General features: G+C 47.5%; 1 protein-coding gene across 1 annotated transcript in view; it reads right to left on the bottom strand.

The window, feature by feature from the left end:
• Positions 1-5,755: 5,755 nt before the first annotated feature.
• The window catches only part of LOC306936991 (uncharacterized protein), a gene marked incomplete at its 3' end in the record, with an annotated part of 35,338 nt that continues 17,699 nt past the window's right edge, over positions 5,756-23,394 (bottom strand). Inside the window, exons 2-5 of the mRNA XM_079520662.1 lie at positions 19,448-22,294; positions 16,813-17,940; positions 14,248-15,113; positions 5,756-6,183 (exon numbers count right to left, since the gene is read on the bottom strand). Of these exons, the coding sequence (XP_079376788.1) occupies positions 5,756-6,183; positions 14,248-15,113; positions 16,813-17,940; positions 19,448-22,038 (5,013 nt within the window). The 5' untranslated portion in view covers positions 22,039-22,294. The remainder of the gene's footprint in view (positions 6,184-14,247; positions 15,114-16,812; positions 17,941-19,447; positions 22,295-23,394) is intronic.

Below are 23,394 nucleotides of genomic sequence, written 5' to 3'. Positions count from 1 at the left end.
ACTCACTCCCTAGGGCCATATATTACTGTTGTAGCAAAAATAGCCGATCTACAAGCCCAAAACGTGTCGCGACGCGTTTTGAGCTTGTAGATCGGCTATTTTTGCTATATTCGAATTTAAATCTTGAATTATTTTTTGCTATTTTTGAATTGGAATCCTGAAAATTTACATTTTTGATGTAATTTCAAATGCCTTTAATTATACTTGTGTTGAGCAATGAGCTACAAATTTAGACTGTAAGTAATTACAGCGGGTCATGTTTGCAACTGACCCGCAGCTGAGACCAACACTATATCAGTATTCTGACATTAACCCGAGGGCCACATTAAGTGAAGGTGGGGGCCGCATGTGGCCCCCGGGCCGCCAGTTGCCCACCCCTGGTCTGGAGCAACGGAAGATCTGAGAATGAACCCGGGGAGAAATGGGATGTGACGCCTCCTCCCCACTTCTGTCTCGTCTTCACAGTGTCCCACGATGAATCAAAAATAATCAAAGCCTACACGTTAGCTTGCTGTTTACCAGAAATGTGACATTTAAATATCAAATGTAAAGATATTTTTAAAAGATATTCCGTGAACGGAAATGACTAGATGGAATAGATGAAAGCTTCCTTTCTCTGCTTTCAGGGAGTTGTATTTCCAGGCTATATGGATCTGGCCGATCCACACGGTCACGACTCTTTTCTGTTCTGGCCCCACAGTGGTGGAATGAACTTCCCACTGATGTTAGGACAGCAGAGTCACTGCCCATATTTCGCCGCAGGTTGAAAACCCACCTCTTCAGGAAACACTACCCTTCCTCTCTGCCTGACCTACTTGTTGTTAACTAGTTGTACGAACGCTTGTTTTCTATTGTTGTATTGTTTATTGGATCTTGTTTAGTCGATACACTTAATTGTTTTAGCTCATGCTCATTTGATTTAGCTATTTTGTCTCATCTGTTTAAGGAAATAGGTAGCTGATATATTGCACTTTTACCTTAGCGCTAGGTATACTCTTGGTTGCTTGTTTTTGCAGAAAATGCACTAAAGACTTCTGGTGATTAGTAGTTTTTGTTCCCTACCTATGTTGAATACACTTATTGTAAGTCGCTTTGGATAAAAGCGTCTGCTAAATGACTGTAATGTAATGTAATGTATAGTATATACAGATTGTGGAATATAGTTGTCAAGGGAGGCTTATACCTCCTGCAAGCCCGCAAACAGAAGCATCTTTTCGTCATTTCTGTTCACGGAAATATATTTAAAATATCGTTTTGCATTTCCATTTCTGCGAAGGAGCAAGCTACGCATAATGTGTGTCGACTGATTTGATTCATAGTAAAGGACGAATTGAAGGGACTGCAAAGATGAAGTGGAAGTTGGGGTGGTGGTGGTGGTTTGGACTGAGGTCGATAAAAAAAGGCTTCTAAATCCTAACATTTTTCTGAAAAACCCATGTTTCTATGTCAGTGGTGCTCAACCTTTTTCATGTCCAGGACCCCCAGAATTATCTCTATTGGGCCACGGACCCCCCCATCTCAAAATATGTAGTTCCCCAGAAGCAAATATTTTAGTTAAAAATGTTCGCTCTGAAATATATATTCAATGATTTGCGCCACATTAACGATCTTTCAAAAAATACCAGACCTACAGGCTCGTAGCGCGCCACTCGGTGGCGCGCTATGAGCTTGTAGATCTGCTATTTTTCAATAGCTAAATTATAACATGTTTAAAACACCAAAAGGGGTTCCCGCCCAAAATGGGTTAACTTGTGTTGTTCATGAAAATGGGCTCTTTTTTTTAACATTCCTTGCATTGAGTTTATTTTTCACTATTTTTGAATTTGTATGAAAATGTAAAAAAAAAACAGCAATCCCACAATAGGCATTGATTATCCAATCGATTATTTTAGTAAATGATCGATTGTCCATTATTTGTTTATTTTATAATCGATTCGTTCGATTAGAACTGTTGCACAACCAAGACTTTCATAATTGTATTTGTCAAAAGGGGGGTAGGGGCAATACATTTCTGGGCATTTAAAACAAGGGCCTTTTTTGCTTTCTTTAGTTTTTCTCAGAATGAAAAAGATGAGACTTCTGTGTCCCAGCATGTATATCTACCTTGCCATACGGCATACTGTAAGTACAGTAGGCTATAGGCTGAACTCCCAATGAAACCAAAGAGGTTCACGTGACCTCTGCAGCATGCAGTGGCTCTCAAAACATTTACACGTCAAGGACCCCCACATTGATATGTACAGTATTTGACCGCAGGCACGCCATTTAAAAAAAAAAAAAATTACCGGTATACGAAATAATAAAATGTGCCAGGGATCCCCATAAAAACAGCCAATCTACGAGCTTGTAAATATAGGCTATTTATGAATAGCCGAAAAATGTAATAGGGTTGAAGTGTTTCTCACTTAGCTGGGGACCCTCTGGACACATGGGGGGATGTGTCTCCACATTTAGTTTTTAATTATTATCATTTAAAAATATTTTCAAAAAAACATTCGCAAAAAGGCATTTTTTGTTCATGGATTAAAAACCAAAATTCAATGATTCAATGACACATTGTGAGCTTGTAGATCTGCTATTTCCACTAGAGTTGGGGTCCCGGGGGAACAACGTCTCTATAATATAACCTCTCTTTTGGGTCTCGACCTGTAAAGTTTTGGAAGCTGCAGCGCTCTGGAGAGAACCCTGTGCACATTCCTCTAACAGAGAAGGGTTTACCTCGCTACTATAGCTGCCACTCAGCATGGCTATGTCATCAACAACATCTAAGGTTTCCTTTACCGGGGTCAGTGGTGAGAACAGTCATGGCTTCAGAATGCCACCACAGTGACCACACCAACGAAGGGGGGCTTATAATATAAGGGGTACAAAATGGCTGCCACATAATGGTCATCACAAAATGGCTGCAGGTGTGTGTGGTTTTTTTCCCCTCTCTCCTTCCTTTCTGGCCAAGCTATAAAGTCACAATGTGTTATCATTTCCATCTTGAGGAAATTGTTTTAAAAAATAAACCATTTTTTAGACCATAATCCGCATCGTATATAAATGGAGAGTAGAAATGGTTTACGTATAACGCGACTGATTTAGTTTGACTTTGTGGTTTGGCCAGAGACTGAGAGACACTTGTAGCTGAAGAGCATAATGGCATCAAGAAAAAAGCAAGAAGATACATGTCATCATCACACATCATCAATTATTTAAAGTCTACTTTTTTTTCCTCCTTTCTTTTCTTTTCCTTTTTTTTGTACCACAACCTTTTAACTATATATTTCTGCTATCAGGCACAGCATTGAAAAATACAGGTGCCCAGAAAATAACAAAAACCAAATATTATACAAATACAATACGGTTAACAAGAAAGACAATTAAAAGGATAGTTTACTTGTTCAACCGACTCATCTCTGTGGAGGGTGGTAATGTTTTGCTGGTAAGCAGGCTGCTTTTGTTTGAACCTGAAGTCGTGTTTGGGTGATTTTCCTTTAGGAACAAAACCACATGGCTCCCTGCATTTAGCTTTGTCCGTGAAGACAAATCACCCAAACCATTAGAGAGAGGGAAGGATGAGAAGGAGTTGGTCCTTTTCTTTTAGTGAACTATCCCTTTGCTTTTAGAGCCAGGCTGCTGTTTTTGTAGATCAGTAGAAGTTTGAACGTTTTGGTGCCTGCAGAAACACCAGTTTCACAACACCAGTTAACACCATGTCTGAAGCCGAGAGAAGAGCCGTATACGGTTTGCTGTCGTGCAGCACAGATTAGGTCACTATATATATGCTCCCCCGCCCGGTGATGAGACAGTCCTTGGCAAGGTGGGACAGCTGTGGTCCCGACATCCCCCAAAAATAAAAAAAACCCATTCGTGGTAATGAGTTTCATAGGTGGGTTTTACGCTTTAATGTCCAGACAAAGATGGACGTATGACACCATCAGCCATGTATGTGTAAACAGTAACTGGTCTGATATATGGGCACATATCTGTCAAGTCTCTAGAAAACCATTGTACAGCATGCACCCCTCCCTCCCTCCCTCCCTGGCGTCCTTTACATCCCACCGGCCGCCCCTCCCAACAGCAGCAGCCGTCCTCCTCCTCCTCCTCAGCCTTAACGAGGCGTGAAGGTCAACCTGGGAGGATCGAGAGAGGAAGTCGTTTTAAGTCCCCCTCCGGGTGCAGAAGATAAAAAATCCCTTCTTTGTCACATAGATTCCCCACAGACAGACGGACACCTGTCGGTTTGAAGGGCAGACGGTGTTTGCTGGACGCTTCATTGTTCCATGGTGGTTCCCTCTTCATTTGAGCCTCGCTAAAAGGGCGATTCAGAGATCCTTTTTATAGGATCGGCAGATAATTGTTATTATGCCGTTGTTCGGGTCCAGTGTACACACGGGACAGCGACGTGTCAGAGCTGTCTTATCGACAGAGGGGTCCAACCCGTCCACATTCAGCTGCCTGTCCGTCAGCGCTGTGGCAGAAATGACCAAACAACACCACGAGGCTCCAGTGATGGACGCATGTCGTCTACAACAGCAGAGTCTTTAGAACGACGAGATGAGGGAACAAGAGATACAGAGACGCGCCGCTCAGCCTGTCAAGTCTTCACGCCACCTGCCACATTTTAGTCCTCATGTGATGATGTGAAAAAGGAGGAACGTTTATTATTATAAGCCCATTTACCGCTAATGGAGTGAGTGCTTCAGTCACCCGTTTCATTGTCCACGGTGAAGCCCCGTTCACTGTCAATCAAAGCACTGGTTAGTGTCGATGGAGAGAGAGCACAGTCTTCACACGTACACCGTCAATAAGGGACACTTTTCACACCACGTACTAATTCAGCCTTAGTTTCCAGTTCATTGTCAAGGGGGGGGGGGGGGGGGGGACAATAAGTATTGGACTAACATAAACATGTTAGATAACAATGTCTGATGATGGCTGGTTTGGGGGGACGTGGTTTTTAGGGGCCAAACATGGACAATACACCACATCCAGGGAAACCGAGTGAGCGATATGTCAGCTATCTGCAGATGATTTCTTCCGTCACACTGGTCTATACATTTGCTCCAGATGTTTTGAGTCCCGAAACTCCTCCCACAGACGTTTCAAGTATCATTGCTTTGTCTGTGGTTCTTCCGACTGATATTTCTTTACACTGGTAACACCATCTTTTTGTTTTTCTTTTTTACTCAAGATACAGTAGCAACGCGTTTCATGTCCTTGGAGTTTGCCCAGTGTGGGGAGAGGGTTATGGGGGAGGGGCGGGCGGGGATGGGGTGAATTTTTATCCCACGATTTTGCAACCCACTTTTTCCACCCAGTGTCAATTATCTAATGTAATCCTGGGGCGCTAATACACTTCCTCTGCCAACCTGGGGAGAGCAACAGACTGACCTCATGCTTCCTTCTATATGCATGAGGAGTCCAAGCCGCTTCTTTGCACCTGACAGGGGGGGGGGGGGGAGTTTCCCCAGTTGGACGTAGCGTGTGGAAGGAACACGTTATTCCAACCAGTCCGGGCAGGGGGGGGCGAATTGAGGGTGTATGGCTGGGGCGGTGGGGTCTTAACCCATTTTGGGCGGGAACCCCTTTTGGTGTTTTAAACATTATGTTATAATTTAGCTATTGAAAAATAGCAGATCTACAATGCGCGCCACCGAGTGGAGCTTGTAGGTCTGCTATTTTTGAAAAATCGTGAAAATATTTATTTCAGAAAACTGGAGGATTTAGAAGATTTCTTTTAAATTTCGAGGTCAGGCGTAAATGGGTCTCAAAGGAAAGGCCGTGACGGGATGGTGAGGAAGGCCGAGGCCGGGCCTCGGGACAGGGGCGGGGCACTCCAGTGCACCTTCATGTGGTGCCTCAGGTTGGACCGGGACGAGAAGTGCTTGTCGCACTGCTGGCAGGAGAAGGGCTTCTCCTTGGTGTGGAGGCGGCGGTGGTTCACGAGCGCCGTGGACACGCGGAACGACTTGCCGCAGTCGGGGCACTGGTGGCGCTTGGCCTCCGTGTGGATGCGCCGGTGGTTCTTGAGGGACATGAGGTTGGGGAACTCCTTCTGGCAGGTGTTGCAGAAGTAGCTGCCCGTCTTGTGGCTGTTCTTGTGGTTCAGCAGGGAGCTGGCGTGGCGGTAGCCGCGGCCGCACTGGTTGCAGACGTAGCTCTTGGTGCTGTCCGTCGAGCCCACGGGACTCAGGTCTAGAGAAGGGGAAAGAAACGAGAGAGGGGGGGTTTTTGTTTTTGGTGGGTGGGCAAAAAACAAACTGATGTGATGCTTGGATGTTATCGTTGCTGTCGGGGAGAAACCGCCTATGTCCTATGTTTTTTTTTTTCAGTTTTTGTTTTCGTAAATGAATGCCCTACTTACCAGGTAGGACATTCATAGGTACAGTAGGTCCTTGTACCTGATCATACTACAGTACAGCGTCACACTAAACCATATCCAGCAGATCCACAAGCGTGTTGATCTGCTATTTTTGCTGTTTATTTTTAATTTGAACCATAAAAAGTTACATTTTTGGACGAATGAGGTTTCCAACCCGACAGAGACGATGTGTAAGTGATCAGAGCAAGGAAAATAACAGCTTGAAAGTTGACTGAAACGTTGTTGAACAGTTTACAGGGTGTTGTACATGAAAGCAAAACGGTTGCTTGCATTAGAGTGAACAGTATAGTCGGTGTTACATTGACTCAGACTGAGAATATAAAAATGGACACAAGGGTCAGTGCATTTCTCTAGGTTTCATCAGGCCCAAGTATTAACCCAAACGATCTAATTCGAGAGTCGTAGTTTTTTTTGTGCTATAACGACAACAGTATTTTTCAATCACAACATACTAACCCAAGTCATGAATGCCAATAGATCTCATTTTGTTTAAATGCTCATCAGACAAATGTTTCACACTGGGCTACAAGAAATTTTCTGTAAAGTAAAAACAAAACAAAATAAAAATAAATAAAAACACATTTTAAGAAATAACCTTGCCAACTGCTACAGCAGTCGGTGCTAAATTCTACCTCTTGATTCTCTCATCAGCACACTGACCTGACCTCTGTCACTTCTGTCATCCCGTCCTGCAATGCAATGCTATTTCATAGCGCCCGTTTCAGTCTGTGGCCTGGGAGAGGTCAAGGTCGAGGTTAATTTGTTTTAAACGGTACGGATCTTAACTCTCTAACCACGGTTGGTTGGCAGTGGGTCAAAAATCAGCATTTAGATTTGTTTGGGACCAATTGCAAACGTCAACAGACGCAGCCCTTAATCAGGCACCCATGCACTGAAGTGTCATTATTTAGCAATACCAGAGTACTTTGAGTACACTGTTTTTATTGCAAACACATGGACTGAGACTCACACAGAGCTTATTGGCCACCTATACAACAGGATCTCACCCGGGCAGCGAGGAAACGACAGTGTGACAACCACTTTGAGATGCCTTATGGAACTTTTTCAGAGACGGGTAAATGCAGCAGGTGGTAATATAATATATGTATATATATCAAAACTGGGTGTGTTTAATTTAGGCGCCAACATGGCCAGCTGCTGTACAGCGAACTTCATTATCATTTACTGTAGAACAGTGGAAAATACAAGCTTGTGACGTGTTGTGTGCGCTTGCTTGTATAGATGCTATTGTCCCGATTCGCCACACGACAAAGTATTTCAGGGTAAGTAAGTGGTGAAGCTGCGTTTAGTCATGAAAAAGGTTCATATTGCACAGAAAGTTTCCCCCTGTACACGTCCTGTGCTAAATGAGGTGCTTGTTAAAGGGTGTGTGTTCTGTAGGAGGATCATTAGTTGACTAAAACAAGTAGTTCACCGAAAAAATTACTTATTTTCTATCAATTACACATCTCACAAAGCCTTTTTTTTTTTAGTTTGTGTCATTCCTGAGCCAATAATTTGATGAACAGCGGATACTCAAGAGTCTCCCATTACCTGAACAAAACCTACAAAAGCTCCATGAATTCAGGGCTTCATGGGGTGTGCAACCGATAGAATTGTTTTGGGGCTAACTGCTCCTTTACGACGGCTACATATCGTTCGGGGTGCTGAATGGAGAACTTTACAACTTTGTTCCAAGTTTATTTGCCGTATTGCGTTATTCGTCTCCGTCGGACTTAAATCTGGTCGGATTATTGGGAGAACATGAGGAATTCAGTCCACCCTGCATTGCCAATCAGTTCTCCGAGGCTTTTAGATGCACATCAAGGCCTGTCACAATTATTTGATAATCAAAATTATTTTTGCATAGTCGTCAAGTTTCCATATTGAAAAATGCATTTTTAAACATTTTTCAAAAATAGCAGAAATAACACATCTACAAGCTTACAACACATGCTGTAAGCTTGTAGATCAACAAATTCCGCTATTTTGTACATTATTTGTAAAGAAAATATGAAACAATAATAAATGTGTCAGTGATTTCATTGGATATTCAAGTTTTGTCGTCATATGTGCAATTTGTGATTACGAAGCCTAAAAGGCAAAACAGAAAATACAAATTGAACCGTGTTCAATGCAAAGAACAAAATTAAATCGTTAATCGCAGTTATTGGTGTGACAATTAAATGTGAACTTGAAATTTGTAATCGTGACAGCCCCAACTACATCGAAGACCGTTTCTTGGCAAAATACACACACTTTAGTTTGCACGATAGAGAAAAACATGAGTTGCAGCTGCTTGATACCACACCACAAACGATGTGTCACTTGGAAGGGAATTATTGAACATTGCCCCAATTAAAATGAAATTTTTGGTTTTCCATTACACTTAAATCAAATTAATCTCCTAATCTTCACTGTCCCCCAGCTTTGGTGGGGAATCAAGCCCATCAACGTCTGGTTCGGGGACATTTCTTTAACCACCAGGGCGTCATTTGATCCAGAATTTTTTTTAGAAATGAGACTCTGACACGCCATGTGGCAGTACCGTTTGACACCAGAACCATCATTGTGTTGACCCTGAAATCTAACACAATGTTCCTGTATAATAATTTGGTTGTCGGCAACTAATTCAGGACATAATAAAGATCCGGGTTTTTGTCCCTCAGCCACTGGTCGAGAAAACCTAAAAAAAAAAAAAATGCGGCCACTCACATATTAGGCCAATACCAGAACCTGTGACATGTTTTTTCAATGAATCCATCATGGTTACAATAGTCTGAAGTTACAATGTGTTTGTATAGGAATATCAAATATCTAAATAGTAAATACTGAATCGAGCAACTTCTGACTCCGCCAGATTGCAGCAGTATTGAGTTCACCAGTTCCCTCCTCCTGCCTGCATCTGGGATCTCTCAAGCAGAAACGATGAACCCGGAAGCAGCGGGACAAACATTTGATATCTCCATAATAATTTCAAGTTGTAGTCTTGTTAGGTTGCGTTTACATTTGCGCTGTGGCAGCGCTTCAATATGTCATAAGTCTCGCGTTGATCCCGCCTCTAGCGGCCTCATACAGCCGCATATCCGCTCCGGCCAGAATTGGACCGGAGTACATCATCTCTGCCTGAGAGTTCCCAGACTCTCCCTGCTGGCAGAATGCAAATGTTGTCCAGCAGGGGGAGTGGTTTCACCAGGCTACCGTAGGCGTTAAATTGACCCCAAACATGTTTGAAAGTGAAACATCCCTTTGACCTTTACCTTGCAGCAATGACTGAATTTTCAATTTAAATTCACACCCATGAGTTGCCATGTATACAACAAGCGGCCTTCTACCGGTCTGCCACAGAGCAACTACCTCGGGGGCTTTACGCAAGGGACACTTGAGCTTCACCTAAATGAGTAGTCTACAGACCCAAATGGTGTGCCCGTGAGACAAGTCCCGCTTTGCAGTAGGATTTTGTGACCACACATTGTTGCAATGTAGACCAGTGGTTTTCAACATTTTTCATACCAAGGCCCATTATTTATTCGGCATCTGAGCCGATTTTAGCCTCTTTAGCCTTCAGGATTTCTTTCCACAATAGGCCTATCTCACAGGATTTCCCCGCCCCATTTTGGAGCTAATGGTGTTATATTTTCCATCCAGTCCATATAGACTTCCATGTTAAAAGAGGTATTCACAAGCCACAAACTACCGTTTTGTAAAGGTAAGGTTTATTCTACTTATTTTAGTTGTTATACCATTGTGTTTTCTTCATATTATTATCGGTCTTTGACATTTTAACATTAGGAAATGTACTTAGATTCTTCAGAGGAAAAAAAAGTGTAAATACCTAATGTTAAATGACACCACTAGCTACCGGAAGGGGGTGTGGAAAGGGGGCTGTGAGATAGGCCTATTCCATGCTGTATTGACTGACGTTACCATTAAGAGCAATAACAGGCAAACGTTGATCGAAATAATTTGTCTACATTTAATCTAATTGTGTAACTTCTTGTAAATGAAGTAATGCAGATGTTCCCAAGACCATCATTTAGCTGGGGACCACCTGGACTCCCTTTAAGGCCCACCGATGGTCCCCAGACCACTGGTTGAAAACCACTGATGTAACCTAAATTGAATTGTAAACATCAAGTATACAAAAAAGGTACAAATTATCTTTACTTTGAATTTCCCCAAGTGAGGCAAATATCATACCCTCCATTTGAACCATTTTCAACATCACGTTACAATTCTAGGCATGTTATTGTAGGCAAGATTGTGTATTTAGGGCAGGGTCACACCGCACTTTTATTCTACCTATGCGGGCGGATTCTGCCAAGGCACTTCAATCTGAAAAGAGCAGTTTGCTGTCATTTGCGGAAAAAGCTCCATTCAGATTGAAGTGCATGGACAGAAAGTGCAGTGTGCCCTTATGAATTCGTTTTTCCTGCAAATTTACAATTTTGACTTGGCCTTGAACAGAACCACTGCTCTTAATTCTACTCATTTTGCAAATGTGTGATTAGTTGTAAGGAGAATGGACGAACAACACTGTTCTGGACTCTTTTTTTTCCAGCTATTTATTTTCAGTACTCAGCAGTAACGGTTATAGTATGTGGACAAGTATTTTTTTTTCTTCGTTAAGAAATGAATTATCAAAACATAGTTTATAAAAGTGTATAGTAAGCATTACATAATTATATGCATGAAAAAAGGGAAGAAAAGTTAGAACTTAAAAAAAGAAAAATGGTTATAATTTTGTTCAAAAAAAAAAAAAAAAAAAAGGAAATCTGGCGTCAAAAGAAAACTACAACTGGAAATGCAGGCGGGAAAATTGTCCACTCAGGAAAAATAATCTAAGTCCAACATATGACGGTGGAGGTGCAGACGGAGAGAATGTACAGTTCTATCATCGTGTCCTAGAATCACACAACTCCTACAAGCACTTGACGGTCACTTTGACAGCGGTTTAGACTTCACTAGCACCGCTGCTCCAAGAACATTGTGTTTCACACACACACACACACACACACACACACACACACACACACACACACTCACTCACAGGCTTCTGAATATAGTCGAAACATTTTAAAAATAAAATGCAATTAAATAGAAAGGAGGAAAAAAAAAGACACCAATAAATACAAGAAGTTACCATAAAAGTATAAAAACTTCACACAACGGGGGAGGGGGGTGGGTTGGGAGAGAAGGAAAAAAATGATGTGGATTGAATAATCGTATTTTTTCTCTTTTTTATTCCACCAAGTCTTCCCTTTTCCAGTCAGTTTGATTTTTGCGGTGGAATCGGAGAATGGAGGGGAAATTACGTTAAACAAGAGTCCAGTCAAACTCGGTGAAGAGCGGACACACACACCCCCCAGAGGAACAAAGTTAACGATACTGTCACAACCTCAACTCTGAAAGAAAATAAAAACCTTTTTATCATTGTAATACATTAAACGGCATTTTCTTTCCTTCCCTGGTGGTGGTTGACACACCACACACACACACACACACACACACACACACACACACACACACACACACACACACACACACACACGCACACGCACACACGCACAAACTAAAATGGGTCTTGAAACGGTTCGACTACAGTCTCCTCAGATCGAGTAAGTGTTCATTTTTGGGAGTCCATCTTGGTTGGCTCCATGTCAGGAAAAAATAAAGGATAGGATTACGTGGGTAAATGGTTCAAAGGGGGGGAGGGGAGGGGTTAGGTGGGTGATTTATTTTTCTTACATCAAACACATCTTCTAAACTCACATCCTAAAGACTAGCGCCGTCCATTACAAGTGTTAATAATAATAATGATATAAATTAATGCATTACTACAATGATGATCTGTCTTTTCTTTTCTCTTATAAAAAAAGGAGGTACTGTAGTAATAATACAGTCAGGGTTACGAGTACAATAGTCAATACATGATAAAACAAAAAAAAATATGCTGGCACAGGCCTAATAATATACATGTTTCCTTACTCTTTTTTTCACGTTTCACTTTTAACAAGTTTTTTTTTTTTCCTTCCTTCCCTTTTTTCTATGCGTAAACCACAACCTATTGGCCTTATCGTACACCTGTAGCTGGTTTTGAAACGCTTTCGCAGCACATCATGTCGCCCAGCAGGCGTTTGAGTCTGGAATAAACGTGGACGAATAAGTGTGGATAAATGAGCCAGAGTGTGTGTGCGCACATGAGAAGAGGACGGGGGAAGAATTCTCATAAGGAGGCAGCCGAGATATGAGATGGGGATTATTGGGCTACAAGGCTTTGAAACGTATCTTTGTGTTGTAATGAGCACGCACACACACACACACACACACACATACACACGTTAAAAACAGTTAAAACCACACAAAGAGAAAGAGAGAGACAAGGACAGAGAGCAATGTGTCTCGGGCTGCGGTCAGTTCCTACAGTGGTCTTTGTCAACTCTCCCTTCAAATCCCCATTAAGAAATATTAAGAAATGAAAAACGACTGCCTCTTTTTGGTCGCCATCAAATGTATACATAATCTGGATACACTGGATGTTCACACTTGTGGCGATAATAACCTCCCCCCAACAAACGGAAAGACCATGGTTGAATTTGTTTTTAACGATCAACGGTTCAAAACTGAAACAAAGGCCGCATGAAAAAGGCTTTTAACAAGCAAACTCATCATCATCATCAACTTGCAGCATCACACATAGGTTGTGGTCGTGTGACGAATGGAGAGAGCACAGAAAAGCAACCTCAAGCATTACACCAACAAGCTCCTTTTTGATTCAAAAACGGACAAGACGACTTGGTTCTTGAGTACCAAGCCATCATTTCAGACCCCGCACTGTGTTGCCTCCAGAACTACATACCGACCCGACCACCCGATTCCATCTGGCCCTTAATATACACAGGTACATTTTCCCTGGCTTTATCTCCCCCCCCCCCCCCCCCCTCAAGCCTGCTCAGCCTGTCCGTCCGTCCGTCCGTCCGTCCGTCCGTCCGTCCGTCCGTCTCCGTCCGTCCGTCCGTCCGTCCGTCCGTCCGTCCGTCCATTTGTCAGTCAGTCTCTACAACAGGACTTAAAAACAGTCTTTACAGCCGGGCTGCTCAGCCTACTATGGGTCAGGCGCCCCAAACGGGCCACACAGCAGCATCACGTTGGGTTTTTTTTTTTCAGTCCCGGGAATCAATCTTTTATTTGTGTGACTCCGGGCTGAGAGTAGGTGTTGGGAGGCACAAGGCAGATGTACCAGTGATTCAGTCCATGTAGCCGAGGGTTTATAAAGACTACATTGTTTCTGCCTGGCAGTCTGCCTGTCAGTCGGTCCATCCTACTCAATTTGGGGGGGGGATTTATCATAGAAAAGGTTCAAGGGAAAATGACCGTGTAATAGGGTCCATTTATATAGGCCACTGTAACGACATGGGCCAAATAATGCAAGATGTGTGGAGGTGTATAGAAATGGTGAATATCCGTCCTCCATTTTGAGTCCTCTCTCCCCCCCCACCTTATTATATGCATGGCATCCATCTTGTCCCCCCCCCCCCCCCCCCCCTCCTCTACTGTGCGAGTGTTCTGTGTGTGCGCGCATGTGGCATGCAGGACTAGCAGTGTGTCTAAGCCATGCAACCTGTCCATCAGACACACCTATCCTCTTACACCACCAAGCCACACACGGACACAATGACAATGAGGAAGAGGAGAGCGAGGACACGGAGGAGGAAGACATGTTTTGGCACCTCCAGAAAACCCTTGGCATTTGAGTGCCCCCCCCCCCCCCCCCCCCCCCCCCTTACTAGATAAACCCCACTCCTCTCTCCCCCTGAACGATTTAAAAACAAAAAAAAAAATGTAGTAGGCCTATATGAAGGGGCCGCCGGGCATACCCAGGAAGTTGGGCGCGCCCATGGACATGGAGGGGGGCGCCGGCGTGGAGCTGTTCCAGTGCACCTTCATGTGGTGCCTCAGGTTGGACCTGGACGAGAAGCGCTTGTCACACTGCTGGCAGGAGAAGGGCTTCTCCTTGGTGTGGATGCGGCGGTGGCAGATGAGCTGGTTGGAGACGCGGAACGACTTTCCGCACTCGGGGCACTGGTAGCGCTTGGGCTCCGTGTGGATGCGCCGGTGGTTCTTGAGGGACATGAGGTTGGGGAACTCCTTCTGGCAGGTGTTGCAGAAGTAGCTGCCCGTCTTGTGGGTGTTCTTGTGGTTCAGCAGGGAGCTGGCGTGGAGGTAAGAGTGGCCGCACTGGTCGCACGCGTGGGGCTTGTGCACGCTGCTGCCGCCGCCGCCGCCGCCGCCGCCTCCTCCTCCGGCGCGGCGTTTCCCCATGCCTTGGTGGTGGTGGTGGGCACCGCCGCCGCCGCCGCCCCCCCAGCCCAGCTCCTGGGAGCCCCCCGGCCGAGGCTGCTGGGATCTGGGCTGGCGAGGCTGGCCGTGGCTGATCTCCAGGTGGAGGCGGAGGCTGGACTGGGTGGGGAAGGAGCGCTGGCAGGCGCGGCAGGTGAGCTCGCGCTGCTTCTGGTGAACGCGGCGGTGGTTGTAGAGCTGCGAGGCCACGCGGAAGGCCTTGCCGCAGTCGTGGCAGCGGTGGCGGCGCGTCTCCGAGTGGATGCGGCGGTGGTTCTTGAGGGCGAGCAGGTTGGAGTAGGTCTTGAGGCAGACGGCGCAGTGGTAGATGCCGACGGTGTGGGTGTTCTTGTGGTTGATGAGGGAGCTGGCGTGGCGGTAGGCGCGGCCGCACTGGTCACATCTGTGCAGGGGCGGGAAGAGGAAGAGGAAGGAGGGATGGAAGCGAGAGAATGAAAAAAGGGAGATTAGCAACTGAACATGGATGGTCCTTTGGTTTCACTATTCTAAGCCGTCATTCCATCTCAGCTACTGGTTACCACTTAGAGAATCGTTAGTTTAATATAAATATTTTATCAATGTACCGTTAAAAAACTCATTGCCTGCCAAACGGGGTTAACCAGCTTCTGGGCCCAATGTCTCAGACCGTCAAGAACGAGTTAAAACAAGTTTTTATTTGATTTATTTTTATATTGAATTAAGCTCGTTCCCTCTCCTCTCTCCCATCTAAATAGGTATCGATACAAAGGCAATGAAATGGAATTGGAAAAAAGGTCAGGCTCCGCCTGCTTCAATGTAAAAACACCTTTATCTCGGATTCTTTCCCCGAGATTGTGTTTTTGGACTACAAAAAAAAAAAGCAAGCTTTAATTCACGACTCGTAAGTAAAGCGTTGCTGGTCGTGGTTTCTCGGGTCGGTCCGTGGAGGATCGCTTAGCCGTAACTTGGGGTTCAAGACCCGGGGGAAATGTTTTAAGACTTGAATACGGGTACGTCTCACTGAAGGGACCTTTGGGCAGGGAACGGACACGAGACTCAAAACACTCCTGGCAGTCAATGAGTTCAGTAAGCTAATCTAGCACAATACAGGTATATGATCTGAAATCCGGCTTTCAGCTTTTAAAGAGTGCTACTAAGTGGTGTACCATTTTTTTTTTTAAACTAGGTTTCCTTATAAGTCACAGGGGGGGGTTGGGTAAGGGGGTGGTGGGGGGTGTGCAGGGGAGAAGCTATGTACAAAACAACTGGGTTTTTCATGAAGGGACTTAAGGAGGTATCTGGTGCTCCCTGCACTGCACAAATCGGGCAGAAGCTTCCAACAGCTTCTCTCACGAGTATACAAGCCTCTTTTTCAAGGCTTACCAACACCTTTACTGGGGAAAAACAAAACGTCTACCACCGCATGTCACTGTAGCGGAAATAGTTTGTACCATAGTTCCATGTAGCCATTAAAAAAAAAGCAAATGCGTGAGGAATACTAAGGCCTTGTGCAGTGCAGCTAGCTCCAAACACTTCCTTCTCCATCCCTGAGATCTAGGCTTATTGTTATTAAGAGATCAAATTCAAGAGCCATAACTAAGCCCCGTAAATTGAAAGTGTAATAAATTATATTCTAAAAATCACTGGCCAGCAATACCAATATTACACCTACACAACAGTCAACCACAAACATAAAAACACTACAGTCATAACAAAGTGTAAGGAACACACAAAAAAACGTGCTACAAAAAGAACCACTTGAAAATTGGTGTCAATTTATCGGTAATTTGTTTTTTGGGTAAAGAGAAAACAAAACAGAAAGCAATGCATCTAAATAGTAAAAATATTTGATTGCAGACCAGCCTAAGAAAAACAAACCAAAATAGAAAAAACAAAACTAGTGAGATATATGCTAACTGAAAGCAAAACGGGATTGACTTATCTGTTCTCTCTCCACTAATTCAATTTGTCCAAACTTCAGAAAAATCCGAATTCCGGCACGCGAATGGTCCCAAGGAAGCCGGATTGGAGATCATATACCTGTAATAGACATGTAGAGACCTATATTGATCTTCCACTACGTGGCTTTCAACTCGTAGAAGCACAAACTGACGTGAACTCACGTGTACCGCTCTTCGCCCTCTCCCGGTGGTCCGGCGGACTTCATCCTGCCTTCCATGCCTACCTGGTTGTCCCCACAGCGGTGCCTGGCCAAGCCCGACCTCCCCTGGAAGCTCTTCCCGCAGCTGGGGCAGCCGAACGGCGTGGCGCCCTCCTCGTGAACCTTGGCGTGGTTGCGGAGGAACCTGGCCAGCCGGAAGGCCTTCCCACACGTGTGGCAGATGTGCTTCTTCCGCTGCGTGTGGATGCGCATGTGGTTGCGCAGCGCCATGTAGTTGGTGTACGGCTTGTCGCAGAAGTTGCAGCGGAAGTCGCCCGTCTTGTGGGTGTGCTTGTGGTTCAGCAGCGAGCTGGCGTGCTTGTACGCGCAGCTGCAGAGGTCACAGGCGTAGGGCCGCTCGTCAGAGTCCAGGTCCACCGTGCTGCGGTCGATGCTCATGGAGCTGTTGACCGAGGCCGAGGACGACGGCAGATGCTGGGCCGGGCAGTCGTGGGCCGCGAGCTCGTCGGCCGTTGCGAAGCCCTCGCAGCAGCCGTCGCACTCAAAATCCATCTGGGCGCCGGGGCCCTGCGGGCCCTTGCAGAGGCCCGCCGTGGTGTGAGTGGCGAGCTGCTTCTGCGTGCGGAAGCCCTTGCCGCACTCCTGACAGTTGTGCTTCTTCTGGGCGAAGTGGAGACGCAGGTGGTTCTTCATGGCCAGCCGGTTGGGGTAGGTGGAGTTGCACACGTTGCAGTGGTACTCGCCGATCTTGTGGAGGTTCTTGTGGTTGGCCAAGCTGCCCGCGTGGCGGTAGGTCTTCCCGCACTCGTCGCAGGCGAAGGGCCGCCGGCCGCCCTCGGACTGGTCGAACTTCTGGGGCCGGGAGGTTCCCGCCGAGGAGTAGGGCTTCTTGAAGCCGTGCGCCGACTGATGATATTTGACGCCCTGGCCGCCGCCGCCGCCACCACCGTGGCCTTTGGACTGGTCGTGCCGCTGGTTCATCTGGGAGGTTCCGGGCTGCTGCTGAAAGCGCGAGCCGTTGGGGCCCGTGCGGATCAGGCCTTTGGCCCGGTGCTCCTCGTGCAGACGCAGGTGGTTGATGAGCTGCTTCTGGATCTTGAAGGCCTTGCCGCACTCCTCACACTTGTGCCTACAGTGGAGAGAGTAGAAGGAGATGGAGATAAGATTGACGAATCCCCCCCAGTTAAAACACTGACAACCGACCCAGGTTGCTGAGAGACTTCAAATGCCATATCAGGCTTTTGGCCCCATGATGGGGGGTTTGCGGGGGTCTGGGGGGGGTCTGGGGTCTGGGGGTCTGGTCACCCAGGAGGTGACCAGATGTCCCTCTTTGCGTGGGACAGTCCCTCATTTCCAAGACTTTTCAGGCGTCCCACAAATTGAGACCCTGTCCCACATTGTGACTGGCAGGCAATTGCATCAGTGTTCAAATGCCCTATTAGTTAGTCCCCTAATAGTTGGCCTTGTGTTGTAAAGCTCTCTCATTGTCTCGTCTTGCAAGATGTGTTTTTAAGCCTGTTAAAATGGCATAAAAATAAAGCATGATTTTAAAACTAAATGTGAGACACGAGGAGTTTATAAATGATAGGCCTATAGGCCTATATGGTCGAATATGACATCAAGGCATTTAATAGCAACTCAAGTAGTAAGTTGCTAACCTGGTACTCCAGTATCGCTTGTGTGGGACAAGTGGGATGGGGGGGGACGGGGTCCCCCCATCCCACACAAGCGATACTTCTGTACCTCAAATGAACAGTTTGGATCTGGTCACTCTACCCCCATCTGAAAATATTTTGTGTCAAGGACCACCACCATGAAAAGAAATAATTAGTTTTCACAATTTCTCAAGATCTTTCTAAACCACATTCACGGCCCGAAAATCTAGAAGCACTGATTGGAGCACTAACGTCAACCGCAGCTTGGCCAATCAAATGTGGATGTTAGGTTGGTGATGCCCACGGTCTACCCGTTAGACAATTTTAAAATATCAGACACAACTTTAGTTTTGAGAACCACTGGTCTAAAGGTACTGTAAAGGACCACTTCACCACTTTTCAACCTTTCAATCTTCTTTCTACTCAGTCTGTGTCTCATAGGAGGGCTGTGGGCAGAAACCGTCCTGCAGTGACATCATCATTAGGCAGGGTTTTTTTTTTTTTTTTTTTTTACAGGATTTTTTTGCAAAAATGTTTAGATTGTCATTATCGTGAGAACGATGGCTTCCATTTTCGCATTGCAACTTTTCAGGGATAGAAAGCCTGCAGTTTCTATTAGCTTGTATTCCCCATCGATGATGTCACTGGAGGACGGTTTCTGAACTGCCCACAGCCCTCCTTTGAGACACAGACAGAGTAGGAAAAAAGTGGTGGTTGAAAAGTGGTGAAGTGGTACTTTAATGGCAGAGTTTTAAATCCCTGGGACTTTTGGTGTAACGATTACAGGCCACATCATTCTTCTTCTCCATGGGTCATTTAACCCCCCCCCGCCCCCATTCTAAACTTCTAGATCTTGTAACATGGAACAGCAAAAGTGGTAGACGATTAGAAATGACAAGAGTTTATGAACAAATACCAATCATTGTGTATTAGCTTTACCCCCAGCCTTAACATAAAACACGGGCTATGCTGGAGACCTACCTCTTCAGGTCGAAGTGGGTTCTCTGGTGATTCTTCAGTGCCAGCAGGTTGTAATAGCGTTTCTGGCACACGAGGCAGCGGAACACGCCCGTCTTGTGGGACTTCTTGTGGTTCAGAAGGGAGCAGGGGTGCCTGTACCCTCGGCCGCACTGGTCACACTTGTGGGGCCTGTCGCCGCCGCCCTGCTCCTGCATGGCTCTCCGCCCGTCCCCGCCCTGCATGTCACGGCTTCCCCCGGCCACCCCGCCGCCGCCGCTGCCCCCGTCTCCGCCGGACATGCCCTGCTTGGCGCCGTTGATGCCCTGCTTGCTCAGCGTGCCGGCCCGGTTCTTCCCGGGGCAGAGGTGGGTGATGAGGTGGTGGCGGTCGGCGAAGAACATGCCGCAGTCCACGCAGATGTGGTTGCGGCCGTCCATCTTGTCGTTCCCGTTGGCCGTGCCGGGCGCCAGGGCCTGGCCGTCGGGCCTCTGGGGGCCGTGGACCAGCTGATGGTTCAGCAGGTCCTGCTTCCGGGAGAAGCTCTGGCCGCAGGTGGAGCAGATCATCCGCCAGTCCGCCGCCGCCGCCTGGCCGGGCTGGCCGGGCCCCGAGGGGTTGTTGGCGTGGCTGCGCAGATGGCTCCGGAGGGCCCGGAGGCTGGCGTAGTGGTTGCCGCACACCGAGCACTGGTAGACCTCGCCGTCGTCCTCCTCGTCCTTGTCGTTGGCGTTGGCGCTCATCCTCTTCCCGGCGCTCTGAGAGTACTGGCGCTGGCCGCTGCTGCCTTCCTTCATGCTGCTGGAGCTCCCAGAGGGCAGCGCGGTGCCTCCCGGGCTGTGGTAGTTCATGTTGTTGTTGTTGTTGTTGTTGGCCATGTAGCCGTTGGACATGTTGCCTCCTTGCTGCTGCTGGCCACGTCGCGGGCACATGTGGGACTTGATGCCGGACACGTCGCCGTACATCTCGCCGCAGTCGGCGCACATGTGCCTGTCGGCCTGCCGGTGCGCAGAGTTGCTCTGCGACAGCGAGCTGCCGTCAAAGCGGTCGTGGAACTCCAGGGAGTCCAGGCCACTGCTGTGGCCGCCGTCGGGCACAAAGTGGGCGGCGTCGCCCAGGTTGCCGGGCAACGATATGGGCGTGGTGGCGCCGCTGCCCTCCTGGACGTAGCTCTGCTGAGAGTCCAGCGTGAGGGGCTCGGAGGACAGCCAGTCGTTGCCGTCGCCGCCGATCTGGCCACTGCGCCCCTTGTGGCTGCGCAGGTGGCTGTGCAGCGCCGCCAGGTGGGGGTATTGCTTGCAGCAGATGGTGCACTGGTAGTGGCCCGTCTGATGGGAGCGCTTGTGGTTGACCAGGCTGCCCGCGTGGCGGTAGCTCTTGCCACACTCGCCGCACTTGAAGCGACGCTCGCCGTCGTCGGGGGAGCCCTCCTGCGGCACTCGGCCTCCGGAGGGGGACGACACCGAGCCCTGGGACGGCAGCCCGTCCGAGGTCAGGATGCCGTCCTGCCCGTGGGAGCCCGGGTGCGGGTCGTGCGTCAGGTAGTGCACCTTGAGGCTCTCGAGGTCCGGGTGGCCCGCGCCGCAGTACGCACACGTGTATATGGGGTTGTTGACGGGCGGGCCCAGCATGGGGTCGTAGGGGCCCCGCTTCTCGCTGGGCAGGGGCGGCAGCGGCAGCGGGTCGCCCAGGGCCGGGGTGTACGCCGGCGAGCGCAGGGCGCTCAGGTTGTGCGGCATGATGCCGGGAAAGCTGCGCGCCAGGCCGAGGGAGGACGAGGCGGCGTTGTGCAGCAGGATGTGCTCCTGGAAGTCCGCCTTGCTGGGCAGGGCTACTTGGCACAGGTGGCAGAAGCAGGAGGCGGAGTCGTCGTTGGAATGGTTGCTGCTGCTGCTGCGCCCGGAGCTGTGGAGGCTGCCGCTGCTCACCATGGACGCCCCGGGGGGCTTGAACTTGGAGTGGGTGCGCTCGTGGCTGTTGAGGGCCGCCAGGTTGCTGAACTGTTTCAGACACACGGAGCACTTGAATGTTCCCTGCTGGTGGCACTTCTTGTGGTTCACCAGGCTACCGTGGTGCCGGTAGGTCCGGTCGCAGAGGTCACACTTGAAGGGCCGGTCCCACGCGTCGTCGGACCCGGGGGAGCCTTTCTTGTGCTGGTGTTCTTCGGTCTCGTGGCTGATCAGCACCGTGTTGTGCCTGTCCAAATTGTTCAAATGAGTGCGCCCGAAGCCGTCGGAGAGGTCCTGGGCGAGGGTACTGTATTCCCTCTCCTCGTTGCCCGCCTCTTCGACTATCTCCTCGGTCTCTTCTTCGGTCTGCGTGCTACTGGGGGACAACGTGTGGATACGCAGGTGGTTCTTTAGAGCGACCGCGTTGGGAAGGGTGCGCGTGCACACGGGACACTGGAAGGAACCGACCTCGTGCGACTTCTTGTGGTTGGCTAAGCTGCCGGCGTGCTTGAAGATTCGTCCGCACTGTTCGCATTCGAAACGGCCACTCTCTTCCTGCTGATAATGTGCTTTCATGTGCTCTAGTAGACTTGGGGTACTCGGACAAACCATATCACACTCTTTACAGGGGACACCCTTGGCTCGACTCATATCATGCATTGCCATAGTACTCCAGATGGACGCGGGCGATCGGAGGAATCACAGTTCACATTGCTATGAACGGTGATGACTGAGTGGGACATCGAGGGGATGGGGAAGGGGAATAAAGGACTAAGGGCTTAGCTCTTCAGCTGTGGGTTGTGGTATCCATCGTCTCTCAGTTTGAGTGGTAGATACAGCCCTCAGCCAATCAGTAGCCCATCCCTGGCAGGCAGGAGAAGGGGCCTGGGGGGGGGGGTCACACCAGCCAATGAGGAAGCTTCTGTTAAAACACAAGGGGAAAAGAAAGAACATGTTAAAGTACTATGCCATTAATGCAATACAGCAGTTAATGTTACGTTAACCATACCAGTGCAGTGGGGCGGTACTGCCTTAACCCATTTTGGACGGGAACCCCTTTGTGTTTTAAACATTATGTTATAATTTAGCTATTGAAAAATAGCAGATCTACAAGCTCATATCACGCCACAGAGTGGCGCGCTACGAGCTTGTAGGTCTGCTATTTTTGAAAAATCGTGAAAATATTTATTTCAGAAAACTGGAGGATTTAGAAGAATGTTTTTACATTTTGAGGTCAGGCCTAAATGGGTTAAATGTCTGATAAAGCTACTGGATTCCATTAGCCTCAGTACAGTACGGAAGGTGGTTCTCACAGAGAAAGAGTGCATATCACTTAACACCCCCATCGCCCAGGACGAAGTTCTTTGTCCTTTCTATTAGTAACGCCCAAGACAAAGTTTGATCCGCGGTCGGGTTTTCCACCACCGACCGAGAGAACAAACGGTCAAGACACCACACACAGCATTGTCATTGTCAACATGCGGTTACGGATATTTGGCTCTTCAAAGTAAGTGTTACGCGCGATATAACCTTGGCAATGCGCAATAGATAGAGAATACATTCTGGGCGGGAACCCCTATTGGTGTTTTAAGCATTATGTCATACTTTAGCCATTGAAAAATAGCAGATCTACAAGCTCATAGGGCGGCACTCGGTGCCACGCTATGAGCTTGTAGGTCTTCAATTTTTGTGTTTGTTTGCTTCTGGGGGGACCCAAGTAGCCAACTATATATATATATATATATACATTTTGGGGTCCTTGACATTGAATTATCTTGAAAACCACTGATATAGAAACAGGTTTTTCAGCAAACTGTCATGATTTAGAAGACATTTGTAGAATCTGGAGTCAGTCCTAAATGGGTTAATAATAAATAAGCCTACAGTCCTTCCTGCAGCTGATCCTCGTTTGGTTCCAATTAGACCCAAGGCTGTGTCACCCCCTCTCTCTCCTCTGCCGTCTACCTTTCTACACTGACCTATCCACATAAAGCAGAAAGGCCATGCAATTATCTTTGAGGC

Source organism: Electrona antarctica (genome assembly GCF_951216825.1).
Source record: "Electrona antarctica genome assembly, chromosome: 14".
Classification (NCBI taxonomy): Eukaryota; Metazoa; Chordata; class Actinopteri; order Myctophiformes; family Myctophidae; genus Electrona; species Electrona antarctica.
The sequence above is the reverse complement of the archived record's forward strand: the minus strand, read 5'-3'. Positions and strand labels throughout refer to the sequence as shown.